This window comes from Phoca vitulina, unplaced genomic scaffold, assembly GCF_004348235.1.
Source record: "Phoca vitulina isolate PV1807 unplaced genomic scaffold, GSC_HSeal_1.0 scaffold61, whole genome shotgun sequence".
In the NCBI taxonomy this organism is placed as follows: domain Eukaryota; kingdom Metazoa; phylum Chordata; class Mammalia; order Carnivora; family Phocidae; genus Phoca; species Phoca vitulina.
Genome location: NW_022589764.1, coordinates 5,870,116 through 5,896,843, shown reverse-complemented (window position 1 = coordinate 5,896,843; position 26,728 = coordinate 5,870,116). Strand labels below are relative to the sequence as shown.

Below are 26,728 nucleotides of genomic sequence, written 5' to 3'. Positions count from 1 at the left end.
GATGATCCGTTTTGGTTATTGAAGACTCAGAACACCTCAATGGTAATGACAAAACAACTCATGATAGAATAAAGACAAATGACTTCTGTATCTTAGGAGTCTAGAGCAACTTGGGCCTGCAGATCAGTATCTGGCAGTGGACATTTAAAATCATTTTATTGGTACTGAACCTCGTATAAATTCTAACATCAAAATCTGTAAGACGTTAAGAGAACACAGTTAACATGATGTGACATAAATACAGGCAGACGATAGAAATTCATTTTCTTTCTTCCCTGAAACCCAGCTACAGAGAATGTGGAAATATTTTTTTTTTTTTTTATCAAGGAGATAATCTGTTTTATCAATAGCTAGGAAGCCATTTTTGTAAATTGTCTGTCAGCTGAAAAAACAATACACTACTTACATCATATTGGAAAAGGAATGACCTCAAGATTTCCAAGCAACACAGCTATTTTTCACATCTGAACTCCCCTGCTGATCATCAAGAATCGTTTCAAATGTCCCATTCTTGGCCTTCAGTTGTGCCAAAGCCTGGACAAGTCCGCAACAAAGTGAGTTGCAAAATACTGAACATTTCTGCATGGGGTGCTCAATCTCAATCGTCTGGCCTCCCTTTCCCTTAGTACACCATCACTCATAGTAGTGTGAAGTCTCTCCTGAATCAAGCTGTGTTTATATTACATAAAGGAAGTGTGAAATCAGAGTTGTCTTGCTTCTCTCTCCTGCAGGCTAATAAACTCCCTCCAATTCATCGTTCTACTGTTCTGTGCTTAGAAACGCTGTGGTCCAAACTCTGTGCTCGGTCAAGGTGTGGCAGGCAGGAGGCAAAGGTGAAATTGGCCTAAAAAGGCTCAGGGCTCACTCAACACACTGCAGGATGCCATCGTCTTCTGTTGTGGGTGTATGAGGGATGCAGCGAAAACTGCGATTTGGGGAGGGAGCAAGAACTGCCTTCTCTGATCTAAAATGGTGCTGTCTTCTCTATCATGCTCTCGACGCAATTCCCAATGATCTAAAATGCCGACGAAGGAAAGAGAGCTCTTCGCCTCTTTTCACCGAACAGCCTGAAATACTAAAAAGCTAAAGGCAGACTAGAAATAAAACACAATTCCGATAGGTTTTAAACCAGATTTAAGTTTTTTTTTTTTTTAATTCAAATTGACCCAAAGCAAAACTTACATTACAAAGGAAGAACAAAATACATTATGATATAACACACTAGGAGTTACATGAAAGCTAAATTTGTGGGCAAAGGGCCTCATCCCAATCACATTCTGGGCTAATGAGCAACTCTGCAGGAAAAGTTAGAATCTCCATTTGCGTATGGTCCACTCTGGTAATGAAACTATACATTCTTGTCTCTTAGGGTGCGCATCTGACAAATCACTCTAGACTCCTCATGCTCCAGATGTGTACTCTTACCACTGCCAGAACAATGAATTCTCTAGCGGAAATGCTGTTCCAAGCATTACGGATAATGAATTAAAAAAAAACAAAACAGTCAAGTCCTCCAAACTAACAAGCGTGGGTTATTTTGTAGTAAATAGTTTAGAAATATGGGAATTAAATAATCTAAAAAACACTCTTAACTCTGCTGTACATTTATAAACAAATATTTACACACAAAAAAAATCTTCTGTTTTCAAAAGATGAGGTTTGCAGTTCATTAATGGTCATAATCTTTTATGAGCTGGTTTCTTTGGTGTACTTGCCAAATATACTTTTATAAAGATTTAGTAATAGGGTTAAACAATAAATTTCAAAAGGAACATGGAAGGGTCAGCGACAAATCTGATGATATTTGGAACATTTCAGTGAAGATTCTGGAAAAACCAATCAGTCGATTTTTGGAAAATAACTTGTTCTCTCTACTCGTTACGTGACCACCAAATGTGTCTCTGCCAATTAAATTCAAATGCGGACCTGCACGTTGATCCCTATGTTCTACTGGTTACCACCTTTGAGACTAAAATTTTAGTTATGGTTAAACAGGATATGTGACTGGGATTTTACTAACAAAAATAAAACATTCTTTTTAAGTTTCCAGGTAAATCAAACCTCCAACAATAAATAATGGAATTATACACTTCTTCATTAAATAGAAATTTCAATTCCAAGGAAGAGCTCTCATAATTTTTTTTTCCCGAAGTCGCAGCAGCAATGCAGAACAAAGAATTTACCTTAGTCTGATCTTTTTACTTGGAACTCCCTGACTCAAACTCAGTGGATAACTTAGTTTGGAAACCTCTGAATGGCTGGGGAAAGAAAGTCATTTTCATCTACCTGAATAAATGAATACACACGTTTTGAGGAATTAAGCCCTGTGTGAAGGTAACGTTACTAGCACTGCTCTGAGTGCAGGGTCCCGGGCGCCCGCCCTCCCAGCTCCTTGTCTCCCTGGGCCTGGGGTTTGACGGGGAAGTAACACTCAGTACATTTCTGGCCATGCCACGTTCCTGACACCACGAGTCTCACTTCTGACTTGGGTACTGGTAGGAAGGATGAGAACACAGCTCAGCTGCATGAGGGACTCTCTCTCGGAAGATGACATTCTGGAGATGGGAGACCACCCATTTCTATCCATCAGGCTCCGGTTAGTCTTGGAATGGTTACCAAATTGGCCACGCTGTCACTGGCTCCCTGCAAAAGAGTCTATGTACCCCATCAGCAATCCCCCCAAATCATTCTTTTTCCGGAGCTGCCCGTTCTTCAGGCACCTGGGCACTGCGTAGGCGCGAGCAGATCCGATACACCAATGCCAAAGCTATTCGGGATCCTAGGGAACTGACTCTGTGCTTGAGAGATCGATATCCCTGCTGGCTCTCTAAAAAAAAAGGTAAAGCCAGAGTAGATGCTCAATTCTGCTTAGTTATACTTTCCAGGTGAAGTAGTTTTATGCTTAATGACTCAAAACTAGAAATTCAGACAAAAGAAGCCCTTTATCTTGTAAACGTCTGATAACAAATTTATTTCTAGCGCGTAAATATTTTGAAATCGCCCAAAGCACGGAGAACAATACTGGGATATTTGAAAAGGTTCTTCTGAAACTAAAATGACGACATGTTAATAAGCACAGAACACATTTCCGAGGGCATCAGCGTAGATCCCCAATGTCTCTGGAACCTTTCCCACTGTTACTGACACTTTATCATAACTGTGTTTACACTGCAAACATATGCCCAATCAACCCAGAAAATAAAATAACCGTCCAGAAGAGCTTCACTGTGCATAACCTTAAAATAGATAGGAAGTGTTGAATTAGCCTATTAGGAATTAACCAGACTTACAAATGTGCACCCATTAGAAATTGTACCCTTCAGAAATTTTTTTTTTAACTGGGAAGAAGGAAAAAAACAAAAACAAAAAACACCATGAAACCACCCCCAAATTATTTAACTGTTAAAGCCAAATGGCTTAACAATATTTTGGGTTATTTTTAGGGAAGACTCTACCACCAGGATATGAAATTTTCTGCTTAAAGTGAAGTAAAAGACAAAGCCTACAATGGAAATGGCACCTGACATCCTATGGTCCTGCAATTAAAATTAAAGTGGCGGTTCCTGTTCTCACGGGCATGTCAAAGCTGGCTGTGGAATGAGAAACATTGAGTGAAATAATGGATAAAATACACCAGAAAGAGTATTGCACGGGAGGCACTGTTTTAAAAACAGAATACACTGGCTTTATAAAGTTATTTTTGTTTCCATTAATTGTTTTAAAAGCACGATTCAACGAGAGACAGAAGTTGAGACCCAATGTCTCTGGGTAGTGTACTACAGTTGTTAAAAAAATAAGTTAAAAACAAGAGCACACCAACAGGAAAGCAGAGGTACTGGATTTATGTCATCCAAGAGCTACATTAATTAGGAAAGGAACAGTTTGAAACAGCCAATTTGTACTCATTAAAAATGAATGAGGTGACAGAGTTACTTTAAAAATTTCTTAGGGCATTTTCCAGTAGAACCCAGGACCCGCCCCCCTTCCCCGGGTGAAACTGTGCCTCCAAACCTTAACAAGTGCTCTGCTGGTTTATAATGTCGTGCACGCCCATGAAACCATACATTTGGAAAGGGGAAATTCTCCACTCCAACGCTGCTTGTGTTGTTTTGGAAAAACAATTTTCGTAAATGCAATATTGTATAGAAAGCTTGGACCTCTTAAACTTGGACCAAGAAACCAAATTAAGACCTTCAAGCATGTGGTGTGTGTGTGTGTGTTTATATATATAAAAAAAATCCCTCCCCTACCATGAAAACCAAATAAACAATCAAAAAACCTAAAAGTGTATACCTGCTTTCTGACTTCACAGCAAATCAGAAATTGCATAGGATATACTTTGTGCAAGGCAAAAAGCCTTTTAAGTATCTGGAATATAACTCCTAATCTTGCTCACAGTTCTGTGTACATCAGATATCATCGAATTTGTGTTTTAAGTAGTCTTTCATGACCTTGGCAATTGGTAGTTCATCAAGTAGCTTTAGGTTTTGAAGGCCTATACACTGTCGAATTTTAATTCGGCACAGGTCCTGCAAGTTTCTGGGCTGTCCTAAAAAGACAGAAAAAAGAAACTGTTACAAAGCTACACAGTACAATATTTAAGGCAGGCTTTTCAGTTCTGAAAAGAATTATTTGTTTCACCGGGACGCGTCTCTCTATGGACTTCACATGCAAAGGACCAGACAGACTTACTGAGAGGACGCGCCCTGGAGACCTTCATGTGAGGTCTTATCTGATGCTTTTCACAACCCTGGGATGATGGATATTTTCACCTCCATGTTAAAAATAAGGACTCAAGGGATCAGGGATTTGAGCAAATTGCTCAATGTCAGATGACCAATTAAAGCTTTTTGGACAGAGACTAAAACCAGTTTTTCTGAGTCTAAGCCTGGTATTCTTTTCATTACAAATCAGAATGCCGGTTTTCATCCTGGGATGCCTCTAATATGCTGAGTGAACCTGGGCGAGCAAATCAAAGTTTCTCTGTCTGAAAAGTGGGGGAACCAAATGAGATGCTGTCTAATGTGGCCCCTCCTTCAGCTCACCACTGAGGACACTGGAGTCTAGACATGTAGCATGATCTCCAGGGAGCTTTCCCAAGCGACATCTGCCCACCTGTTCGCCATGATTCTGGACATAGCAGACGCTTGGCTGTGGGCACGAGGGCATAGACTGGGGGGGGGCAGGGAGCCAGGGAGAAAAAACACCCCAAGCTATTCTGAATCTACGTGTCTTCAAACCTCACACCCTTACCTAATGTGCCAATAAAAACCACTGCTGTAACTCAACTCAGAAGAAAAATTACAAAATTCAATTTCGTTCACTTCTGAATATCGTATTTTACCAGAACAATTTAGATGACCTCAAACACAAGCAAGAATTCTGAGCAACAGTGCCTCAGTTGCTGGACTCACATAAATTTTGCTCTCATATTAAATGGTAACAAACAGCAAAAGCTAACATGTTGAATGCTTACTCCATGCCATGGGTCCTTATAAGCTCTCAACATACACTAACTCGTTTCATCCTTTTATGAGGGAAGCACTACTTTGATCATCATCCCCATCTTACAGACTCCTTGCGTCTCAGAGAGATTAAGTAACATGCTCAAAGTCAAGTAGAATGCCATACCTCAGCGAATCTCAAACTTCTTGGTCTCAAAACCTCTTTGCATTTTTTAAATATATCAAGGACCCGAAAGAACTTCCATTTATCTGGGTTATATCTATCAATAATTACCATATTAGAAGTTAAAGCGAATTTTAGAAATACTTACTCGTTAAAAAAAAATAAAAATAAACCCACTACATGTGGCCATAGACAACGTTGGTACAAAAAAACAGTATTTTAAAAAACAGTAAGAATGACATTCTTTCACATTTTTGCAAAGTTCTTAAAGGGCTGGCTTAACAGAGGACAGCTGAGTTCTCATAGATGCTTCTACATTCAATCTGCTGTGATAAAGTCATCTCATCTCTGGACAAGTCCACTTATGCTCATGAAAGAAGGAACGTGAAAAAGGCAGATCATGTCTCGGTATTATGAAAACTGTTTTGACCTCAGACAGGGGAAAGGGTCTTGTGGAGCTCCAGGAGTCCCCAAGCCATACATGGAGAACCGCTGCTATAATTAGTACTTTACCCCTTACTTGAACTGCCCTTGTTTATAGTGATCGCCATTATTCAAAATTAAGTAATTCTTCATAAATGAAAAAGGCTCCTTAAACAAGCTCTCTGTAAGGGCCTGTGTGAACATGTGCTTTCCAAGAGTTACTTAACACACGGTCTTCTCTGAACAGAATTGCAGAAGCTACTGCTTTCCTAGAAACGCCTGTAAACCTGGGGCACGTGTATCTATGGATACCTGCACGCAGATCAGTGTGAGTCTGTGATACGCTCACGCGTCTCTCACCAAGATGTGTCTTCTCCATTTTCCAGATCTCTGCTCGGAAGCACTTCATTAGGGGTGACAAAGGTTCCCCATCAGATACTTCAGAGTTCCTTTCTACTACAGCACTTAATAAGGCTGTGATTTTACATTTATTTGGTGATTCTCTACTAATGTCCACCTTCTTCACTATCTGACATGTTCCATGAGGGCAAGACCACATCTGGCTGCCAATGTGGCCCAACGCCTGACACTGTACTCAGTAAAAACTAGCTGAATGAATGAATACTTAACAGGCTTGTCCATAAGGGACAAACCAGTCAACTCACTGCAAAACCCACCCATGGCAACAGCAAATCATTTTCTAACCTGTTTTGAATTATTTTTCACCACCCTTCATGGGCTACCATTTGGAAGGGAATAAATTATCATTGTCATTTTTTGATAAGCGCTTACAGTATTTGATCTGCAAATGCAAACCAGAATATGAATTAGATATGAACCTTCTTTTTTCAGAGTAAAGAATCTGATTTTCCTAATAGATGGCAGGTTCTTTTCAAATGTAATATTAACAAAAAGAACAAGCACAATGTATTCAGGCAAAAAACAGGTGAGGATAAGGCTGACATATAAAAAATATATGCACACTTAAATGGAAACATATCATCCAACAAAGTAGAAAACCTGTATTATTGGGATCTGCTTAGCTAAGGGGAAAAAAGAAGGGATCGAGGCAAAGGGTTACAGAAGGGGGATCTTCTGCTAATCCTATTTTGTGTCAGACTGTGCTCTCCAAAAATAGCCACAACATCTCCTGTGCCTCATGTTCTTTTTTACAGTGTGATCCATATGCCCACCTCTAAGAGATGGAGCCTCGGTTCCCCTTCCTTGAAACTGGGTGCACTCATCACTATGGGGGAAGTGAAGCCATGTGACTGCGATGAGTAAGTCACAGAAGGTGACATGCTTTCACCTGGATCTTGGGACATTCACTCTGCCAACACAGCTACCAGCATGCCATGAAGAAGTCTGAGCAGTCTAGAAGGAAGAACTGAGGTCACTGCCCAGCAACCCTGGCTGAACGGCTGAACTCCCAACTGCCAGCACCCAATTGCCAGCCATCGGAGCGGGCCATCTTGAGAGTGGAGAGGCCCCAGTCAAGAGACTCCAGATGACACTGCGTGGGGCAGAGAAGCAAAATAATCCACCATTACTGTGGTAAGCCACTAAAATTTGCAGCATTAGATATCTGAGATTCTGGGACCCCGAAGTAGGGTGTTGCCATTAAAAAAAAAAAAATCTAAAATATGTGGCTTTATCACTGGGACCAGCTGGTGGGGAAGGGCTCTGAGGAGTCTGTTAGGGCTTAAAAGAAAGTTCTAAAATGTTACTAGAAGCTGGAAAAAAAAATGTCACTAGAAGCTGGGGTGGGGGGGCTTTTATTAGTAGCAGAAAGTTTGGCAACACCGTCCCCTGCTGTAACATAGAAAAGTAGTAAATATATCCTAATGATCTAGTTAAGAAGATTCCATGGGCCGACTATTGGAGGGGCCACGGGCTCTCCTGTCTATGATAAAATGCAAGAAAGCAAAGATAAGCTGGCACCTGTAATCCAAGGGATGTAGCTACAGAAATCCTATCATCCTCAGAAGGTACCTCCACAGGGCCTCTCCCAGGGAGAGATGAACTTTCTATGCCTAAACATCAGAGAGTTTTACTCGATTTGCTACTCATTTTTCTTCTCCTTTAATTATTAAGTGGTGTGTTGTGGCAATCTTTTACTATTTGGGGAGAATCTTATCTTTTTAAGAGCTCTTGGCCATGTATAATCTGCAGAATGACCTTTAATGGGAGAGGCACATCTTAGTGGTTAAAAGCATCCGGTCTGGAGCATGACGGCCCGGGTCTGACTCCTGGCCCCACCATTTACAATCTGCGTGATCCTGGGCAAGCTCCTTAGCCTCCTGCCTCAGATTCCTCATCTATGAACCGAGGATAACAACACCTCCATCACAGGGTTTACAAGCATCAAAAAAGTTAATTTTGCTAAAGTGCTTATGGGTATCGTACCAGACACACAGTAAGGGCTATATAAGTATTTGGTGAATAAAGGTTAAAATAGTGATTTTTCAATACTTGTAAGGATAACGTTTGCTTCTCCTTCCCAGAAAAGTAGAGGGTGCTTCCTGGAAGTTGAGGTCTCCCCTCTTCCTGGTGTTAAGAGAGGAAGACAACTAGTTGGCAGCTTACAGCAAAGGAGCCACTTGGTAATCGGTTACGGGGAAATGGTCCTGGGCAAATTGATGGGAATGACACTGTGGAAATCGCCGCATGATTCAGGGCAGGCAGAGATGTAAGAACCTTAACTATATAAAAACCCGTGCGGTGATGAAGTGAGGGGTGTCTTTACGGTACTGCGCCGCCAAGGGAGACCGGGACTCATCTTGCCATGTCGGAACACAGACCGGACAGCAGGCTTCCACAGGTAGGCGTGTGATAAGGACTACTCATTGCCTCCCTGCTGTTTCTAAGACTGACTAGGGAGCTATTTTTTTTCAGGAGTATCATTTTAGGAACAGAAAATGATGATTGAAAAAGTACTTACTTCCAAGTCAACACATCACTCAAAAAAGATTTACTGTGCGCCTCTATGTACCCCCCAAATGCACTATGCCATGGATTAAAGGGGTGAGGGGAGAGAAGGCGGCAGAAGAAAAGAAGGCAGAGAAAGACAATAAAGAGAATGAAACCAAAAACACTCAACATACACATGCACAAGGTTTACTAGGTGTCGCAGAAAATTACTCCTACCCTGTTAAGTTAACAACTGCCTTGTCCAGGGGATTGTAACAGGAGAGACCTGGGGGGATAGCTCACACAAGAGTATAATTTCAGGAATCATAAACACTTTGGGGGATGCAGGAACACTACAAGGTATTCACACTAACAAACTACAATGGGATTGCATAATAGTTCAAAGGGCTATTAGTCTCTCCATTTGGTAAAGCAGCCCATCATTAGTAATAATTGGGCTTGCATAAAATAGGAAATCAGCTTTTGAAGGGTCTGGTCTAAGATAAATTACAAAACCAGGGCAGCGGCATAATTTAGAAAATTAAATATCCTAAACCACCTCCTTTTGATACCACCATTATACCACATTTATGACAGGCTAAATTTATTCATTTGGGTAAAATATTTGTGAAGGTAGACAGAGAGGCAAAACATCTTTCCATAGCCAGAGAAAAGAAAATGAAAGCAAAACAATGTTCTGGGTCTTCTTTGGGGGAGAGGGGAAAGAGACCGGCAGTAGAGGGTGTAAAGAAACACAAAGAAAGATTTAGCCTCCTTTGACTGCTGTCTACAATCTGACTTGTTCCTTTCAGCTACCTCCCCATTTTAGGTCAGCATCTGGAATGGTCTCCCAATACCTCTTTGTTTTATTTCAGCTTCCCATTTTAAAATCCTACCATAAACACGTTTTATTCCTTCCCTCTTGTCTCTGAATTTCCTTCACAGACACTCAGGATGAAATGTGTTCAACAAATCTTTATAGGACAATGGCAGTTTCTAGCTCACCTTAATATAAAAATTGTGGTATTATAAAATAATTTAACTTAGATAGAATCCAAATATATACAGTTTCAGCCTTGATGACATTTGTCCATTGGTTACATTTGTTTCCACAGGCTAATGAGCTTTGACCTATATTCTTCATTTGCATTAAAACTAAACAAAACCATAGACTGCTTCTTAACAAATAACACATCTCTAGAAGCCTATATTGAAAACAGAAAGCAATATAAATATCATGAAAAAAGTGAAGAATAAGGCAATGCTTTCTAGATCAAAGGACCTTAAAAATAAATGACTTAGAACTATGTACTATTTATTTCTAAAAGTGATTTTAGTAATTGGGACCCAAAGGCCTATCAAGACTATAGAGATGTCTGGCAAATCCCCTATTACCAAAAAAAAAAAAAAAAATCACCATAGGTAAAATGTGCTACACAAATTACTTCTCTTAAAGAGTTATGCTAGGTGGGGCGCCTGGGTGGCTCAATTGGTTAAGTGACTGCCTTCGGCTCAAGTCATGATCCCGGGGTCCTGGGATCGGGCCCCGCATTGGGCTCCCTGCTCAGCCGGAAGCCTGCTTCTCCTTCTCCCACTCTTCCTGCTTGTGTTCCCTCTCTCGCTGTGTCAATTAAATAAATAAATAAAATATTAAAAAAAAAAAAGAGTTACACTAGGTAACCCTGTTTTGATATCATCCTACCCCCCCCCAAAAAAAATCAAAGAGTGATTAAAGAAGCATTTGAAAGAAATACAGAAATAAGGGCACCTGTTGTAGAGGTGTTGTTTTATGTGATCATCCGCTCACATGCTTGCCGTTGTACTAGATTTAGCTGAGAAAGCCACAGCCTAAATTTTACCTTCTTAAAATTAAAATAAAAAAAAAGAACAGAATGCAGGAGCAGAGTTTGAAACTGTTTTTGAAGTTTAACTCCTGCTGCCAAAACATCGTGTGTGACTATTTTTAAATAAAAACACATTTCAGGTTACTGCAGTGTTTATAAAACAGTATTTTTAAACACCTGTGATGCTGTTCTTGAAAGCAACATGCTTAAGTACTTGACAGATTAAGTCTCCCCCAAATAGTTTACCCAATTCAATTCCCATCTACCTAATCTTTTTTTTTTCTTAGAAATAGGAGCCATTTAATTTCCTAAACTATACAAATCAAAATACAACCCAGTCCGACCTTTCACACACCACTGATGCAAACTGGGTGGTTGCTTCAAGTCTGTGAGCAACATCTACTAGAAACACAGATTGCAACTTGGCCTCCTTTTGGATAGTAAACACAAACCCAAATTGCATATTCCCTGCCTTAAGAATAATCTAGACCAGAGCTTGCCACAGGAATAAAATATGCTTGTGAAAGTTGGCTGTTCAGTGAACAAAAATTAATGGTTAACTTGCTCAAGGACTTCTTGGCACCTTGGATATGCTGCTACTCCCTGAAACTGGGATCTAGAATCCAGGGTACTAGTCTTCCAAACTAATTTGAATAATGTATCCGTTTACCCTCATAGCATCTGACAGAACCACAATTTTATAGACACACTTCAGGAATCACTGATCTCTACAGATCCTAAGTTGTAAATACACTGGCATAGGGCAAGTAGTAATTTAAAGCATTTCATTTTATCCAGACTGTAGTAACTGCAAACAAAAATATATTAGAAATTCACCATATCTGAGAACACCAGGCTAACAAGGTGTCCTTAAAAATTTGAAGGTAGAAGTTGTACATCACCAGGGTCTCAATCTTTTAGTTTTATGACCTCTTTGCACTCTCAAAATTGGAGGACCCCAAAGAATTTTTGTTTATGTGGGTTATCTCTATCTGTATTTGCCATACTTAGAAATTAAGGTTGGGAAGTTTAAAACATATTCGTTGATTCATTTAAAAATAACAGTAATACAGGGCGCCTGGGTGGCTCAGTTGGTTAAGCGACTGCCTTCGGCTCAGGTCATGATCCTGGAGTCCCTGGATCGAGTCCCACATCGGGCTCCCTGCTCGGCGGGGAGTCTGCTTCTCCCTCTGACCCTCCCCCCTCTCATGTGCTGTCTCTCTCATTCTCTCTCTCTCAAATAAATAAATAAAATCTTAAAAAAAAAAAAAAAAATAACAGTAATACAGGGTGCCTGGCTGACTCGGTGGAGCATGCAATTCTTGATCTCAGGGTTTGGAGTTCAAGCCCCACATTGGGTGTAGAGATTACTAAAAAAATAAAATCTTAAAAAAAAATAACAGCAATATAAATTCATTATCAGTTGAAGTAAATTTTGGGAGAAAAAAGAGGCTGCTTTCTAAAACAAAAAGGGTTTCACAAGAAGAGTGGCACTGTTTTACGTGTTTGCAAATTAGCTCTTAAAGTCTGGCTTCATACAAGATAGCTGGATTCACAGATCTGCTCCTGCATTCTGTTCTAATATGTTGTCTTGATTGAAGTACTTCAAGAAAATCCAGCCTCATTCACATAGTTGGAAAGGGAAAGAATATTTTCATAGTGTTTTTAGATGATCGTCATCTTCTTTGATACTTCACCAAAACTCGACAAGTGGTATTTTTTTAAAGGTTAGTTGCAATATGCAATCTGAAACCAAATCAATGAACCTCTCGTACTCTTTCACATTCAAATCCATTGGTCTACTTTGTCCTTTGAATGGATCTTTTACCCACGCATGTTTTTGTCAAATTATGCATTAGTCCTTTGGAAAACATTGGCTCACTAGGTTATGGAGATCTTCCAAATGTTGACCCATTTCATTAAATAGTATCAAAAAAAATCACTTTTGTTAGTATTGCTGCTTATCTCAAAAAAGTCTTTGCATATTGGGAACCTGCCAATGTCATAGTAGCAAATACAAGCTTTTCAAAATTCTAATTTTCACTTGAAAGCTCAAATTTTATGACTTGTCATAAATACTGTCAATTGTTTTCCTTAACGTGACAAAAAAGTCTGCCAAATAGCCAAGACTAAATAGCTATCGTTTGGCTGTCAGTCAATCTTCCAGGTAAAAATCGGTGTTCCACAGAAAAAGCTGCTGGTTCAGCTCAAACAAATCGAAGAAGTGCTTTTTGTCAATTCAATCACAGCACTTTGGTATGCAGTAAGAATACTTTCAATTTCCATTCCACAGAATATTAAAAAGGCATGTACTCAGAGGGATCAGATTTAATGGGATTAATTTTACTGCTTTGTCAAAGACATCCCTAAATGGAACTGGAATCTTCTTTAGTGAGATTGCCTGGTGGTGAAGAACTCAAGAACTACGTGTACCCTTTGGGGCCACTGCCGCGGTTAACACTGAGGAGCCAGCAGTTTGACCCGCCATTGCTCCTACCCCATCAGTCAAATGACAGCGCAGTGAAAGAGGCGAATCACATCTCAGCGCTGCTATGAAATCTGTTTTGACCTCATGGGCACCTAAAATGGTCTTGAGGACCCCCCCAAGAGGCCACACTATGAAAACCACTGTTCTACATAAATCATAAAATAAAATCACAAACGGCAGGAAATCATCCCCTTTAAGAGTGGTTACCGGCAAGAATTTTAAAAAGGAGGGGGGAGACCCCAAGGACTGTGGTCTAATTCCCTCATGTTTCAGAGGGGGTAACTGAGAATCAGGGGGAGCTGGGAGGCTAAGCGGCTTGCCCAAGGTTTTTAGGCATGTCAGACATGGGGTCAAGAGCCCATTAGCTGCTCTCTCCACCACTAGACACAGCTAATTTAACAACACCTCTGACACAGGCAGAGCTGAGGGATCTTCAGGATCGTATACGGGAGAGATGTGCCTCTGAATTCCAGCGGGCGAAATGCTACTCAGCCCAAATGACCATGAATAGGCTGTTGTTCACTTTTTACGTAAAAACAACAAAACTAATGAATTGACTTCCAGTTTTAGCTCCTGAACATGTAAGGAGCTTGGAAGTCATCACTCCTGCTCTTGTAAGAAGAAAACGCTGAACAAACGCAAAATCAGTGACTTGCCTTGGACTCGCCCACCAGTGAACAGACCTCACAGCGCAAACCACCACAAAGTCAGGAGAGAGAAACAAATCCAGCGAGTGACCGCTGAGATGTGCGTACCTGGAGCACAAGCTGCTGGAGCCATAAACTCGTAGGAACACTTCAATGGTAATTTTGACGAGTTACCTGAGGCTGTGTGTGGACTGGCCTGACAGTGAGGGTCACAGTCTTAGGAAGCACCCCCCCACCCGCCACATCCTCTCCATTTTACTTTCAGGAACCCCACCAGGTTGTCATAGTGAATAGCTAATAAAAACCCCCTTGTGGCTCTGGCAAGGGAGGAGGGTTAAGAATAATCATGGGATTTAAACCCAGAACCTTCTCCATAACAAAGGCCTGTTCTCTAAGGGTAAAGACTTGACCAGAGTCTTATCCCACCTGGAGAAAGACTCTGGGTGCTGGAGTCAGAGAACTGTTCTAACTGTCTCACCAAGCTGTGTGAGGGAAGAGGAGGAGGACAGAGAGAAGCCCAAAGTCAAGAGGGGAGACAAGACCGAGGACGCAGGAGGGACTGAAGTTTCCAGGACCTACAGCTCCAGCAGACATGGTACGCAGCCCAGATCCCGGCCAGGTTCACACAGAACCTGACATTTAAAGGCCTATTTACCTCTGTTCCTCTTACCTGATCCATCCTGTCTGGCTTCAATAAAAAGTTACAAGACATGCTAAAAGGCAAGAAAAAAAACAACAGTTGGGAGAGACAAAGCAAGCATCGGAACAGACTCAGCTATGACACAGATGTTGGAATTATCAGACAGGCAATTTAACTTATGATTGCTCTGTTAAAACTGACGAAGATGGTAGATGGTAACAGTAAAATCTTGCCTCTCTAATGCCTCGATGAAATAGCAGCCCCACAGAGATAGATTCCACACAGTGAGTTTAGATGTGCAGGTCAAATGGTGACAAGCCGACCCCTCCAACAGCTTTTCACCTTGCTGCTTGTCCAAGTCTTGGATTCCACTTTGCCTTCTGAACGTTTCCTTCTTGTGCAGAAAGAGTAACAAGCCTTACAATCGAAGGATTTCCTAGGCAGGCAGCACAACATGGCACCTGTTCTGCAAATAGGCTGGCCAATCAGACATGGAAGCAGCCTCCTTTCAAGTGGCACTCTCCAGCAGGGAGCCATCTCGTTTTCCGCCCTCTCTACTCTGTTCTCTAAAACCCTCCTCTGACTTCCAGACCCTTGGACACAAGGAACTGCAATTACCAGAGATTTTCAGGCCTAAGGCCTTCTCCTGCAGAGGCGGCTGGCTGAAGAAAGTCCGTCCCTACCACAGGCATAATCTGGGCCTGAGAATTCACAAGTGGGCTTTCCCCCCAAACTTAAGTTCTACACTACTTGTCTCCGAACAAAATTCCAGGCATGCAGGTCATTAAAATGCCTTCTGTACCCCCCGTAAGTTTAAAAGTTCTTGCTAGTCTATGCCCGAGGTTCAGCTTTCTTGTGGAATTTCTCTCTTAAAAGATTTTTCATTCTGGTTAACTCCCTCGTCCGTACAGTGAGTAGGGGAGTTTACATTTGGCACAGGGGAAGATAAGGGGAATAACAGTCCACCAAGCTAAAAAATAGGAGGCTGGGGGAGAGTAAGAATCTAAGGGATTCACTCTATTGGTAGCAAGCCAGGCCTTGCTGTTCATCCACTCTCATATTTTAAAAAACATATACAGCACTTAAAATGTGCCAGGTGCTATTTTAAGCACATTACAAACATTAACTCATTTAACCCACACAACAAGCCTGTAAGATAGATATAATTATCCTAATGCTCCCATGAGGACACTGCGGCAGAGCAGTTGGGTAACCTGCCCAAGGTCACAGGTGACAGGTGGCAGAGCTGGGGCTTGAGCTTGGGCAGCCCAGCTCTAGTCGATGCCTTTAACTGCTGAGCAAAATATTTAACAAAAGGGGCTGAGGCAGTCACACTAATTTAACCAGGAGTCTCGAGTGAGAAATTAAAACAAAAATGAAAGCAACAACAAAAAGATACTCAGAATGCAGAAAGAGTAAGAGATACCTCACAGGCTTTTTCCAGGACAGAATCCTAACCTGAAGTTTAAGAGTAATATCCTCTCTCATAACACCAATACCCATCCCAGTCTACGAATGAAGACTGCTAGAAAATTTGCTGAGAGAACCAGCACTGGAAATGCCACGGCACACTTTCGTTAGATGCGGCCTGGATCTGAAGAGTCAGAGTAAGCTGGCGAGGAAACACCACACAGGACATCCCCTGTGTCTCGGTATGTCGTGTGTCTCAAAAACTTTCTTCAAGGGATCACCTACCAGTCAGCCCAAAACCCTGCTCCCAAGGCAGACAGATCTGTGTAGAACATGGGAGCCACCAGGCCCTTGTAGCCATCTAAATTTCAATTAATACAGATAAATTAACAACTCCGTTCCTCAGTGGCGTTAAGCACGTAACACGTGTACACCGGCCACACGGGGCCAGGGCTGGTAGCTACCATACTGGACGGTGCGGACAGGCCGTTTCCGTCGCCACACACAGGCCAAGTGGACAGCCTAAGTTAGATCCTGAGGGTGATTTCTTCTGAGGCTTTGGTCTGCAGACACACAGTGGTAACAGTGCCATCTTTTCCTTTTCATAAGCACACAAAATCCAAATTACACTTCATTTGTTCATAAGATTTCCACTCCCAAGTTCAGTTCCAGGCGGGAGGTAGATTATTTATAGGGTCGAGTCAACTCCTTACCCCTCAGTACCTGGTACCCACAGCGTATTTGTTCTTCCATGATAACGTCTGAAAGGGAAAAAGCAGGCGAGGAAAAGGGAATTCATGAAAGAGTGCAGCAGAGGGTGAAATCAAGCATTTCGTTTACCAACTTGAGCCTCGGGTTGGATGTTGAGCTCCGAGACGCACCTCGACTAGCTGCGGAGGAAGCCTGACAAGGGAGGGTGGCTATATCCACACACAGACCAATACCCCTACCAGAGAAACAATGCAAACGTGCACCACCACGCAAAGCGGGGCACACATTCCCAGGCTTTCAGAAGTGCCCGTACCAAAACAGGTCAGAAGTGGAAGCCACAAGGGCCCAGGGCCGTAGTACCAAATCTCCCACTGACGACAAATCTCATCTTACAACAACTTCTGGCATCTGTAACCTGCATTACTAGGATCCCTCGCTCAGGAACACTGCTGTTCATCTCATGTGGGGTCACATCCCGGGAAGCCAGAAAAGCAACAATAAGACGGGGAGCAACAGCTTGGCACTAAAGCACCGATTCTAGAACACTTCCACAGCTATGGAACCTAAAGGCCAACGCTCTCCTTCTAATTCTTCAATCAGAAGTCCATGAAAGCCCGAATGACTATATGTATGATCAGTAAGAACTGTCTTGTTCTAACAGAGACCTTTGTGAATTTAACAGTTTCTCCTTTCTCTGTCCCTTCCTACATTTCCGCTCTCAGCCTATCTATCCCTATTACTTTTAGTAACACAATTGAATTTGTATGAAATCTTGTGATATAGAGCTTTCTTTTTATTTCAGATGAATGAGGCATGAGTCACATTATTAATAACTTACTAATAAGCAGGGCTGATAGGAATCATTAGCGTCTGCTCATTTTAAGTTGTAAACACATCTGAAACACGCCCCCAGAAGATGAAAATTTCTTAAAAATGCAGTAAGATTAATAATTAAATTACGTACTTGTGACTTCTTGTAAGAAATCCAAACACGGTCGACTACTTCCAGAAATACTTATTGAAACAGCCAATGGGGTCTGTCCTTCATAGTTCCTTGTGTTTGTGTCCGCTCCATAGTTATATAACATCCGTGCACAAAGCACATCATCCCTAAGGGCAGACAAATGCAAAGGAGTCTGTCCATCTTCTAAGCGACCCAAGTTTGTGTCTGCTCCTCTCTGAAGGAACATTCGGCAATAAGAGTGATTGCTTTTGATCACAGCGTATCGCAACAGAAAACCGTTCTGGATGTCGATGTTGGCATTGTGGTCCAGGAGGATCTTCACGCAGCTTGACCTCTCTCGGATGATGGCGAGCTGAAGGGGGGTGGTGCCTTTATCGCTGAGCGGGTCGACCTCAGCCTTGAACTCCAGTAGGAGTCGGACAAATGAGTCCCTACCATAGTGAGCAGCCACATGGAGGGGAGTCCAGCCATCATTGCTTTTGGCATTAATAATATCGCTCCTGTATTCAGATTCTAACATCAGGCGTGCAATCCGGGCCCGGCCGTGCATAGCTGCATAATGAAGAGCAGTGAAGCCTCCGATCAAGTCCTTAACTGTTGGATCGGCTAGGGTTAAAACCAAAATGAAAACATTAGCAGACTCGAAGACAAAACAATGAACTCTACCACGGCACAGAGCATTTAAGCCCATTCCCAGGAAAAAAAAATGTGAAATGACTGAAGATTATAATGGACATCAAGTACTTCTTTCTCAGTTTAATTGAAGCATAGTTTTCACAGAAAATAAATTTTGATAGAAAGTCATCAAACCTGGGTTAACAGGACAAAAATGACCTACAGAGTATTTAAAAGATAGGCAAAAACAAAGTGTTCAGATGGCCACAGCCCCTCTTGGTCTTAATTTAACCAACTGCTTTTGGCTACTCGGCTCTCTCATCTCTGTATTGTTTCATGTTTCTCTTCAGTTTTGAACTTTTTGTTTTCTCTTGTGCTTCTTGGTCTTAAAGAGAAGCATGTGTAGCAACATCTGCTGCTCTAAAGGACGGATGTACTGTGGTCTGGCAGGCTGTGTTGTTTTAGGGTGTATTAGGTAAAAAAAACAAAAAACAAAAAAAAAAACCTGTGGTCTGTAAAAATTCCAAAGCACGTAAGATATATGTTAAATGATCTTGATAAATCATGTTTTCCTAAGATAAGAGACTACTCTGTGGATTCTTAGTTTTATAAGAATTTTGGAGTTTCTAAGAATTAAGCAGCATGTTGTGTGAAAAATTGGGAGAAACCTCAGCCCTGTATAAATATTTTCTATAACAGTTCCATAATGCTCTCCTAAATGGACTGATTTCTGGAAAGAAAGTGAAAGGAAGAAAGAGAAGTGACAATCGGCTGTGTGACTCTTCATCACAGACTTTTGTCACCTGCCCCGATCTTCCCTGAAGCCAAGGGTCAGTTCTGTGTGGCTCTCATCCCACTGGCCTTCCTGGGCAGTGGGTAGAAAAGGGGCAAGAAGTGCTCCCTCCTGTTATGTAGGTCATGTCCTGGGGGCCAACAATCTCAGGTGAAAATAAATTTGTCAGGCCTAACTACCTAGGGTTAAAATGCTCCCTTAATTTCTAGTTTATTCATGAAAGAGAGAAATTCATGAGTGTTTTCCAAATAAAAGAGAAAGCCTCCAAAGTTATAGGATTAAAACACTCCTATATTGTTTACTAAAATGTTATTTAGTTCTAAACTATATGATGGCAGCTGGGTCCCTTAGAAAAATCTATGAGGCAGAAAACTCCATACAAAATATTAATAATACTATAGAGAATAAAAAATACAATTAAGAAGTAGTTGCTAACAAAACCTGTAAAAAGTTAACATTTTTAGGAAAGCTGTATCAGTTGAACTTCTAAAATCATTTAGTATAAACTGATACTACCCAGTGGTCGTATTACAATTTAAAGAAAGTAAGAATATTCTATCTGCCTTGGCCGTCGCTAAAAAAAAAAAAAAAAAAAAAAAAAGATACAGTACCTATACACTGTGAGACTTTAAAGAAAGCAAGAACGTTTAAATGAAGCATTTTGCTGCCATCTACTGGTAAGGCACAAACTTGAGCGACAAATGTTTTCACTTTGACAGCTTATGCTGAGCCCTCAAGTCTCGGACACCCACCTCCCTTATGTATGGAGACTAAGACAGGCATGAAATCTAAAAGAACCCCTTCTATTCGAATGAAACGATGAATCTTGCCAAGACTTCCATTTCTAATCTATACCTGACCAATCAGCTGCTTCTTTCTTAATCTGTGGGGTTTCAGAATACCTTCTTTCATTTCTCCCACCTTTGAATCCACCAGGGGTGTCTTTAAAGGTGCCAGCAAACAGTCTTATGCGCATCCTATACTCGCTGCATTTGACAGTAAGATTGAAATTATGTTACATGAAATTGCACCAGCATCTTTGGTTTTCCACTTTAGGCCTTTTTTAGGTGCTACTTGCATTTTGGTGCTATACTGAGCTAGGAAAAACAAAGATTAACAGATACAACAAGGATCTGCTTAGTCTCAGTAAAAACCATGAAAACACAGTAACCGAGGACATGCTGGAAACACAGCACAGAGGTAGAGCTATAAATTAACAGTGCATAAAAAGTGTATACTTACTGTCCTCAAGGCATTAACAAATAGGAGACAAAAGACAAATGAAGATGAAAACAAAGATTAATTTAAGGATTATTATAGCTAATGCAACAGATAAGGAAAAGATCTCATTTGTAATTAGTAACAGAAACTGCAAAACGCCTAGATACAAAGTGAATAAGAGATGCACAAGATACATGTGAAGACACTTCTTTGATTGAACTGAATTCACTTCATCTGTATCTGCTCAAATGTCCCTTCATCAGAAAAGCTTTCCCTGAACACCAACAGCAGTCCCGGCCACCTCATTACTTTGTCCTTTTAGCTCGCTTCTGCCTTCTCACAGATGCAACTTATTTTAAACAAGTTATAGTATAGTTTCAAGAAATCCATTTAAACCTACTGAAAATTTTTAAAGTATATATAAATAAAAGAATTTCCTACCAATATGATTTTTTTCCAACTGCTTTAGTGAGGTATAATAAAATTCACCCGTTTTAAGCGTAGAGGTTGATGAACTTTGACGAACTATAGACAGCCACGTAACCACCACCACAATCAACATACTCCCATCATCTCCGAAAGTTCCTTCCTGCCTCTTTACAGTCAATTCCTTGCCCACGCTGTGCGTCCCAGGCAACCACTACAGTTTTGCCCTTCTAGAATTCCATATGACTGAAATCATACGGTATGCAGACTTTTGTGTTTGACTGATTTCAGTTAGCATGACGTTTCTGAAATTCACCCATGTTGTTGGTGTGTATATATCAAAAGTTCATTCCTTTGTATTGCTGAATAGTATTACATAATATGTATATACATTTATTTATGGATTCACCAGCAGATAGATAACTGCGTTATTTCCAGTTTGAGGCTATTATGAATGAGGCTGCTGTGAACATTCACATACAAGTCTGTATTTTTCATTTCATTTGGGTAGATACCTAGGAAAGAACTGCTAGGCCACATGTTAAGTGTACATTTAACTTCCCAAGAAATTGCCACACTGTTTTTCTAAGTGGCTATACAATATTATGTTCTCTCACCAGCAACACTGTATGAGAGTTACAGTTCTACATCTTCACTAATACCTGGCATCATCAATAATTTTAATTTTACTGCTCCAGAGAGTATAAAGTAGTAACTTACTGAGGTTTTAATTTATATTACCCTGATGACTAGTGATATTGGGTTTATTCATGTATTTTCTTTTGTCAAGTGTCTGTTGAAATTGCTCACTCATTTTTACTAGATTGTTTTTCTCATTACTGAGTTTACAATTCAATTGCGTATATATTCTGGATACAAGTCTTTGTCAGCTATGTTTTGTAAAACATATTTTCTCCTAGTCTCCTGATTGCCTTTTCATTTTCCTTTTTTTGAAGAGCAAAATGTTTAAATGTTGAGGAAGTCAACTCATTTGTGTCTTTTATTGCTTGCGCTTTTTGTATTCCATTTAAGAAATCTTTGCCCAACATAATGTCACCTAGAATTTGTGTTTTCTTCTAGAAGTTTTATTTTTAACTCTTACATTTAGGATAATGACTTATTGCTAGTTGATTTCTGTGTAAAGTGAGATCAGATCAAGGTTCACTGTTCCATACAGATATCTAGTTGCCCAGCACAATTTGTTGTAAAGACTACCTTTTTCCCAATGATTTATCCCTGTGCCACGGTCGAAAACCAATTTACTATACAAGTGTGGGTCTTTTCCAAACTCTGTTCTAGTCTATTGACCGAAAAATGTATCCATACACCAATACTGGATTGTCCTGGTTACTGCAGCTTTACCAGAAGGTCTCAATAGCAGGTAGTACATATCCTCACACCTTTTAAAAAACTGTTTTGGCCAATAAATTTTAGAATCAACTTGTCATTTTCTTCAAACAAGCCTATGGGATTTTGACTGGAACTCCAATGACTCAAAAAATGGAAACCATCCCCAAATACTCTAAATAATATTGATTCTTCCAAACATGAACAAAGAGTATCTATCTATTTAGGTCTTCTTTAATTTCCCTCAGCAATGTTTTGTACTTCTCAATGTAAAGGGCTTGCACATCTATCATTACATTACTAAATATTTTAAGTTTTGTTGATATAATAACAAATTGTTTTAAAATTTCATTTTCCAATTAACTGCTGATATAGAGAAATAAAGTTGATTGCATACTGAGCTGTGTAAACTAAATTCACATTTTTGTTCAAGCACATTTTTGTAGATTTCTTACGCTAGTCTATATACACAATTACGTTCTCTGCTAATAAAGAGAGCTTCACTTCTTTCTTTCCAATCCACAGGACTCTTATTTAAACAAGTGTTAAATAAAAATGGTAAAAGCACATACTCTTGCCTTGTTCCTGATCTCAGAGGAAAAGGGTTCAGCAGTTCACCATTTACTATTATGCACATTGTAGTTTTTCCTAGTTACCTTTCCTTAGGTTTTGGAAGTTATCTTATGCTTCTGGTTTGCTGAGTCTTTATGATAATGGGTATTTTATATGGTCACATGCCTTTTCTGCCATCTATTGAAATGATCACTTGGTATTTATACTTTTATTCCATTAATAATGTAAATTACCATGTTGATTTTCAAATCTTAAACCCTGCACTCCTGGGGTAAACAGTACTTGGCCATGATATAATATTCTTTTTTTGTACACTGATGGATTAGATTTGCTGGTATTTTGTCAAGGATTTTTGCATCTATCATCACGAAGGATACTGGTATGTAGTTTTCATTTCTTTCAATGTCTATTTGGTTTTGTATCAGGGCATTGCAAGCCTTAAGCAGTTACACAACCAAAGAATTTGGGTAGTGCTGTTACTGTTATTCTTTCAACATTTGAAATAATGCAAGAGAGAAGGCAGCTGGGCCTAAAGTTTTCTGAGTGAGAAGTTTTAATTATGAACTAAATTTCTTTGATATAGGGCTGTTCAATTGTTTTATTTCTCCTTGGGTCAGTTTTGGCAATTTGTGACTTTCCAGAAATTGGTCCATTTCTTCTAAATGGCAAAAAGGTGTTTGTTATATTCCTATTACCCTTTTAATGTCTACAGGATCTGTAAAACAGTTTTCCCATGCTTAGTACTGGTTATGTGTTTTTTCTCTTGCTTTCTTCATCAGTCTGGCTGAGATTTATCAATTTTGTTGATCTTTTAAAAGAGTCAATTTTTGTTTTTTTTGTTTTATCAATTTTCTCCATCATTTGCCCATTTTCAATCCCACTGATTTCTTTTCTCTTTATCATTCATTCCTATTCTTACTTTGGGTTTAATTCCAGCAGTACACAGAAACTGTTCCAATACAGCCCTCTTTCCTCTCCCCTTCTTTGTGCCACTGCTGTCATATATATTACATCTTTATATAGATTTTTTTTAAAGATTTTATTTATTTGAGAGAGGAAGAGAGAGAGAGAACAAGCAAGGTGAGGGGCAGAGGGAGAAGCAGACTCCCCGCTGAGCAGGGAGCCCGATGCGGGGCTCGATCCCAGGATGCCGGGATCATGACCTGAGCTGAAGGCAGACACTTCACCGACTGAGCCACCCAGGTGCCCCCTAACAGCAGTTTTATACTTGTGTTATGTTGTTGTCTTTAAGAGATGAAAATGGGGAGAATATATTTATACTGTCTATGGCAGAACGATTCTAAGGGGGCCCCTCCCATAATCCCTGCCTCTTCATGTCCACGCCTTTGTGTACCTCTCCCCTTGAGTTTTAAGCAGGACCTATGACTTCCTTCTAAGCCAACAGAATTCGGCAAAGGTGATGAACTGTCACTACTGTGATTGTGTTATGTTATATGAGCTTCCACCTTGCTGGCGGGCTTGCCGTAGTGACTCTCGTTGCTGAGCTGAGGTAAGGAGTGCTGGTGGGAAAGCCCATGGGACAAGAATCTGCAGGTAGTCTCTAGAAACCGGAGGAACCTCCAGCCAAAGGCCCACGAGAAGCTGAGGCCCTTAGTCCTACAAGCACAAGGAAACTAACCCGGTAACAACCTGAGCTATCTTGGAAGCAAACTTTTGTCCAGTCTAGCCTACAGATGAGAACATTCTGGCCAACACCTTAAAAGTACAGGGTAATAAATGTGTGTTGTATAAAGCCATATGTCAGCGTAATTTGTTCCATGGCAATAGAAACAAATACACTGTATTTTTAGCTATATCTGAGTAATTACTTTTACCAGTGATCTTTATTTTTTGTATGAAAAACAAAGGACAGTTTTGCTAGATACAAACTTCTCGACTGACAGTTCGTTTTTGGCAATTAGAATATGTCATCCCACTGCCTTCTGGCCACTGCTGTTTCTTAGGAGAAATTAGCTGCTAATCTTATCAAGGAATTCTTATACATAATGAATTACTTCTCTAGGTGCTTTCAAGATTTTCTCTTTGTTTTTGGCTTTCCGCAGTTAAGACTATTTTGTGTATAGATGAGTTTATCCTACTCAGAGTTCACTGAACTTTTCAGATGTGCAGTTTAGTATTTTTCATCAAATATGGGAAGTTCTGGCCATTATTTCTTCAAATATTTTTTTTCTGCCTCTTTCCCTCCTCTCTTTTCTGGCTCTCCCATTAGGCCTCATGCATATGTCGGTATTCTTGATAATGTCCCACAGGTCTACTGGGCTCTACCTTTTTTTTTTTCTTTAGTTCTTTCTTCTATATATTCCTCAGACTGAATAATGTCTGTTTATCAATTTTCAAGGTCACCAGTTTCTTCTGCCAGTTCAAATCTGCTGTTAATTACTGTAATGAATTCTTGATTTTAATTATTGTACTTTCAACTGGAGAATTTCTAGAGACATACACATATATTGACATATATGTAAATTCTCTCTCTTTATTGCTAGCTTCTATGATGAGTCACTGTCATCACGTTTTCCTTTAATTCTCTGGACATGGTATCTGTCCTTAGTTCTTTGAACACATAATAGCTGCTCTGAAATTTTGTTAACTGAGTAAAGCATCTGGGCCCCTTCAGAAACGCTTTCTATCAGCTGGTTTTATTTCCTGTGTATGAGCTATACATTCCTGTTTCTTAGGCATGTCTCACAATTTTTCTGAAAACTGAAGATCTTAGGTGATATTGTAGCAACTCTGGATTAATGAGGAACACCTTAAAAGTGAGCATGGGGTGAAATGCTGCTACTGTTTGTTTTAGTGAAGTGCTCAGACTAATTATACAAAATCTGTCTCCTTAGCACTATGCAGCCACTTAGGTCTCTGCTTAGTTGTTAATATTATTAAATTCTGGCTTCTAGGTGCCACTCCTAAGACTAATTTATGTTTGGTGAAAATAACTATTTTTGACCAATGACTGGTCAGAAGTTGTGCTTAAACATCTTGAACGAGCAAGGCTCCCACACTTTGCCAAGGTGGTATGTGTATAGGTTGAGGTGTACATTCAATCATCAGGGAATTTATGAGTGTGCCCTAGCTTTCATTCCCCGGTCTCAGGTTCAGATGAGGATGAAGAGATAACTGGGGTCTTCTCCGGCCTTTCTTAAGCATGCATGTAGCCTTCCAAATTCCCAGGAATACATAGAAGCTTAACGAAGCCCAAATGGCTGTCTCCGTCTCTGGGTCTCTATTAAATGTGAGGGTACTATGTTGCTTGCCCCAACCAGTATCACAGCCTCAGGTAGCTGTGTTGTTGGCCTTTCCAGATTGTTTGCCACCTAAACTGACACCACTGTTATTTTCAACTAGGCTCCAGGCATAGGGCATTTTCACTGAGCTCCAAAAGCAGGTCAGCCCAGTGGCAGCAAGGAGAGCGCCGGCTCTCATGATAATTGCCGCAGAGACTGTTGGGGGCAGGAAGGGCAGATGGCGGCGGCCACTTTGGTTTCAATTTCTTATTCAAGTTTCTTATGGTAAAATTTAGATAACTGATTTAAGATCATTCTTCTTTTCTACTATAAGCATCTAAAGTCACAAATTTCTCTCTAAACACCACTCTAATACATCCCATAAATTTTGATATAGTGTACTTTCAGTAGCATTCAGTTCAAAACACTGTTTAATTTCCAAACATCCGAGGCTGTCCTAGATATTCTAATAAAATTCCATTATAGTCAGAGAACATATTCTTATAATTTCATAAAATTTACTGAGACTTTATTGCCAGCATACAGTTTATCCTGGTGTCCTATCACGTACACATGAAAAAAAAAATGTATATTCTGAAGGTGCTGGGTGCAATTTTCAAAAATATCAATTAAGTCAATGAGCTTGATATTTTTCAGATTTTTCTCTAGTTATTGATTTCTTTATCTAGTTGTTCTATCAATTGCTGAGAGGTGTTAAAATTTTCAACTGTGATTGTGGAACTGTCCACTTTTCCCTTTATCAAATTTTTGCCTCAAATTGGGCTCTCTTATTGGGTACACATTCTATGATCAACCTCCTCTCTAATATTTCTGGGCATTATAAAC

The 26,728-nt window shown here is 40.2% G+C and overlaps 1 protein-coding gene across 2 annotated transcripts in view; it reads right to left on the bottom strand.

Moving 5' to 3' along the window:
• Positions 1-385: 385 nt before the first annotated feature.
• ASB7 (ankyrin repeat and SOCS box containing 7) overlaps positions 386-26,728 on the bottom strand; it is a 48,899-nt gene continuing 22,556 nt past the window's right edge. For both annotated transcript variants that reach the window (XM_032391273.1, XM_032391272.1), the window contains 2 exons: positions 17,666-18,271; positions 386-4,549 (listed from right to left, as the gene is read on the bottom strand). In XM_032391273.1, the coding sequence (XP_032247164.1) occupies positions 4,410-4,549; positions 17,666-18,271 (746 nt within the window). In that variant the 3' untranslated portion in view covers positions 386-4,409. The remainder of the gene's footprint in view (positions 4,550-17,665; positions 18,272-26,728) is intronic.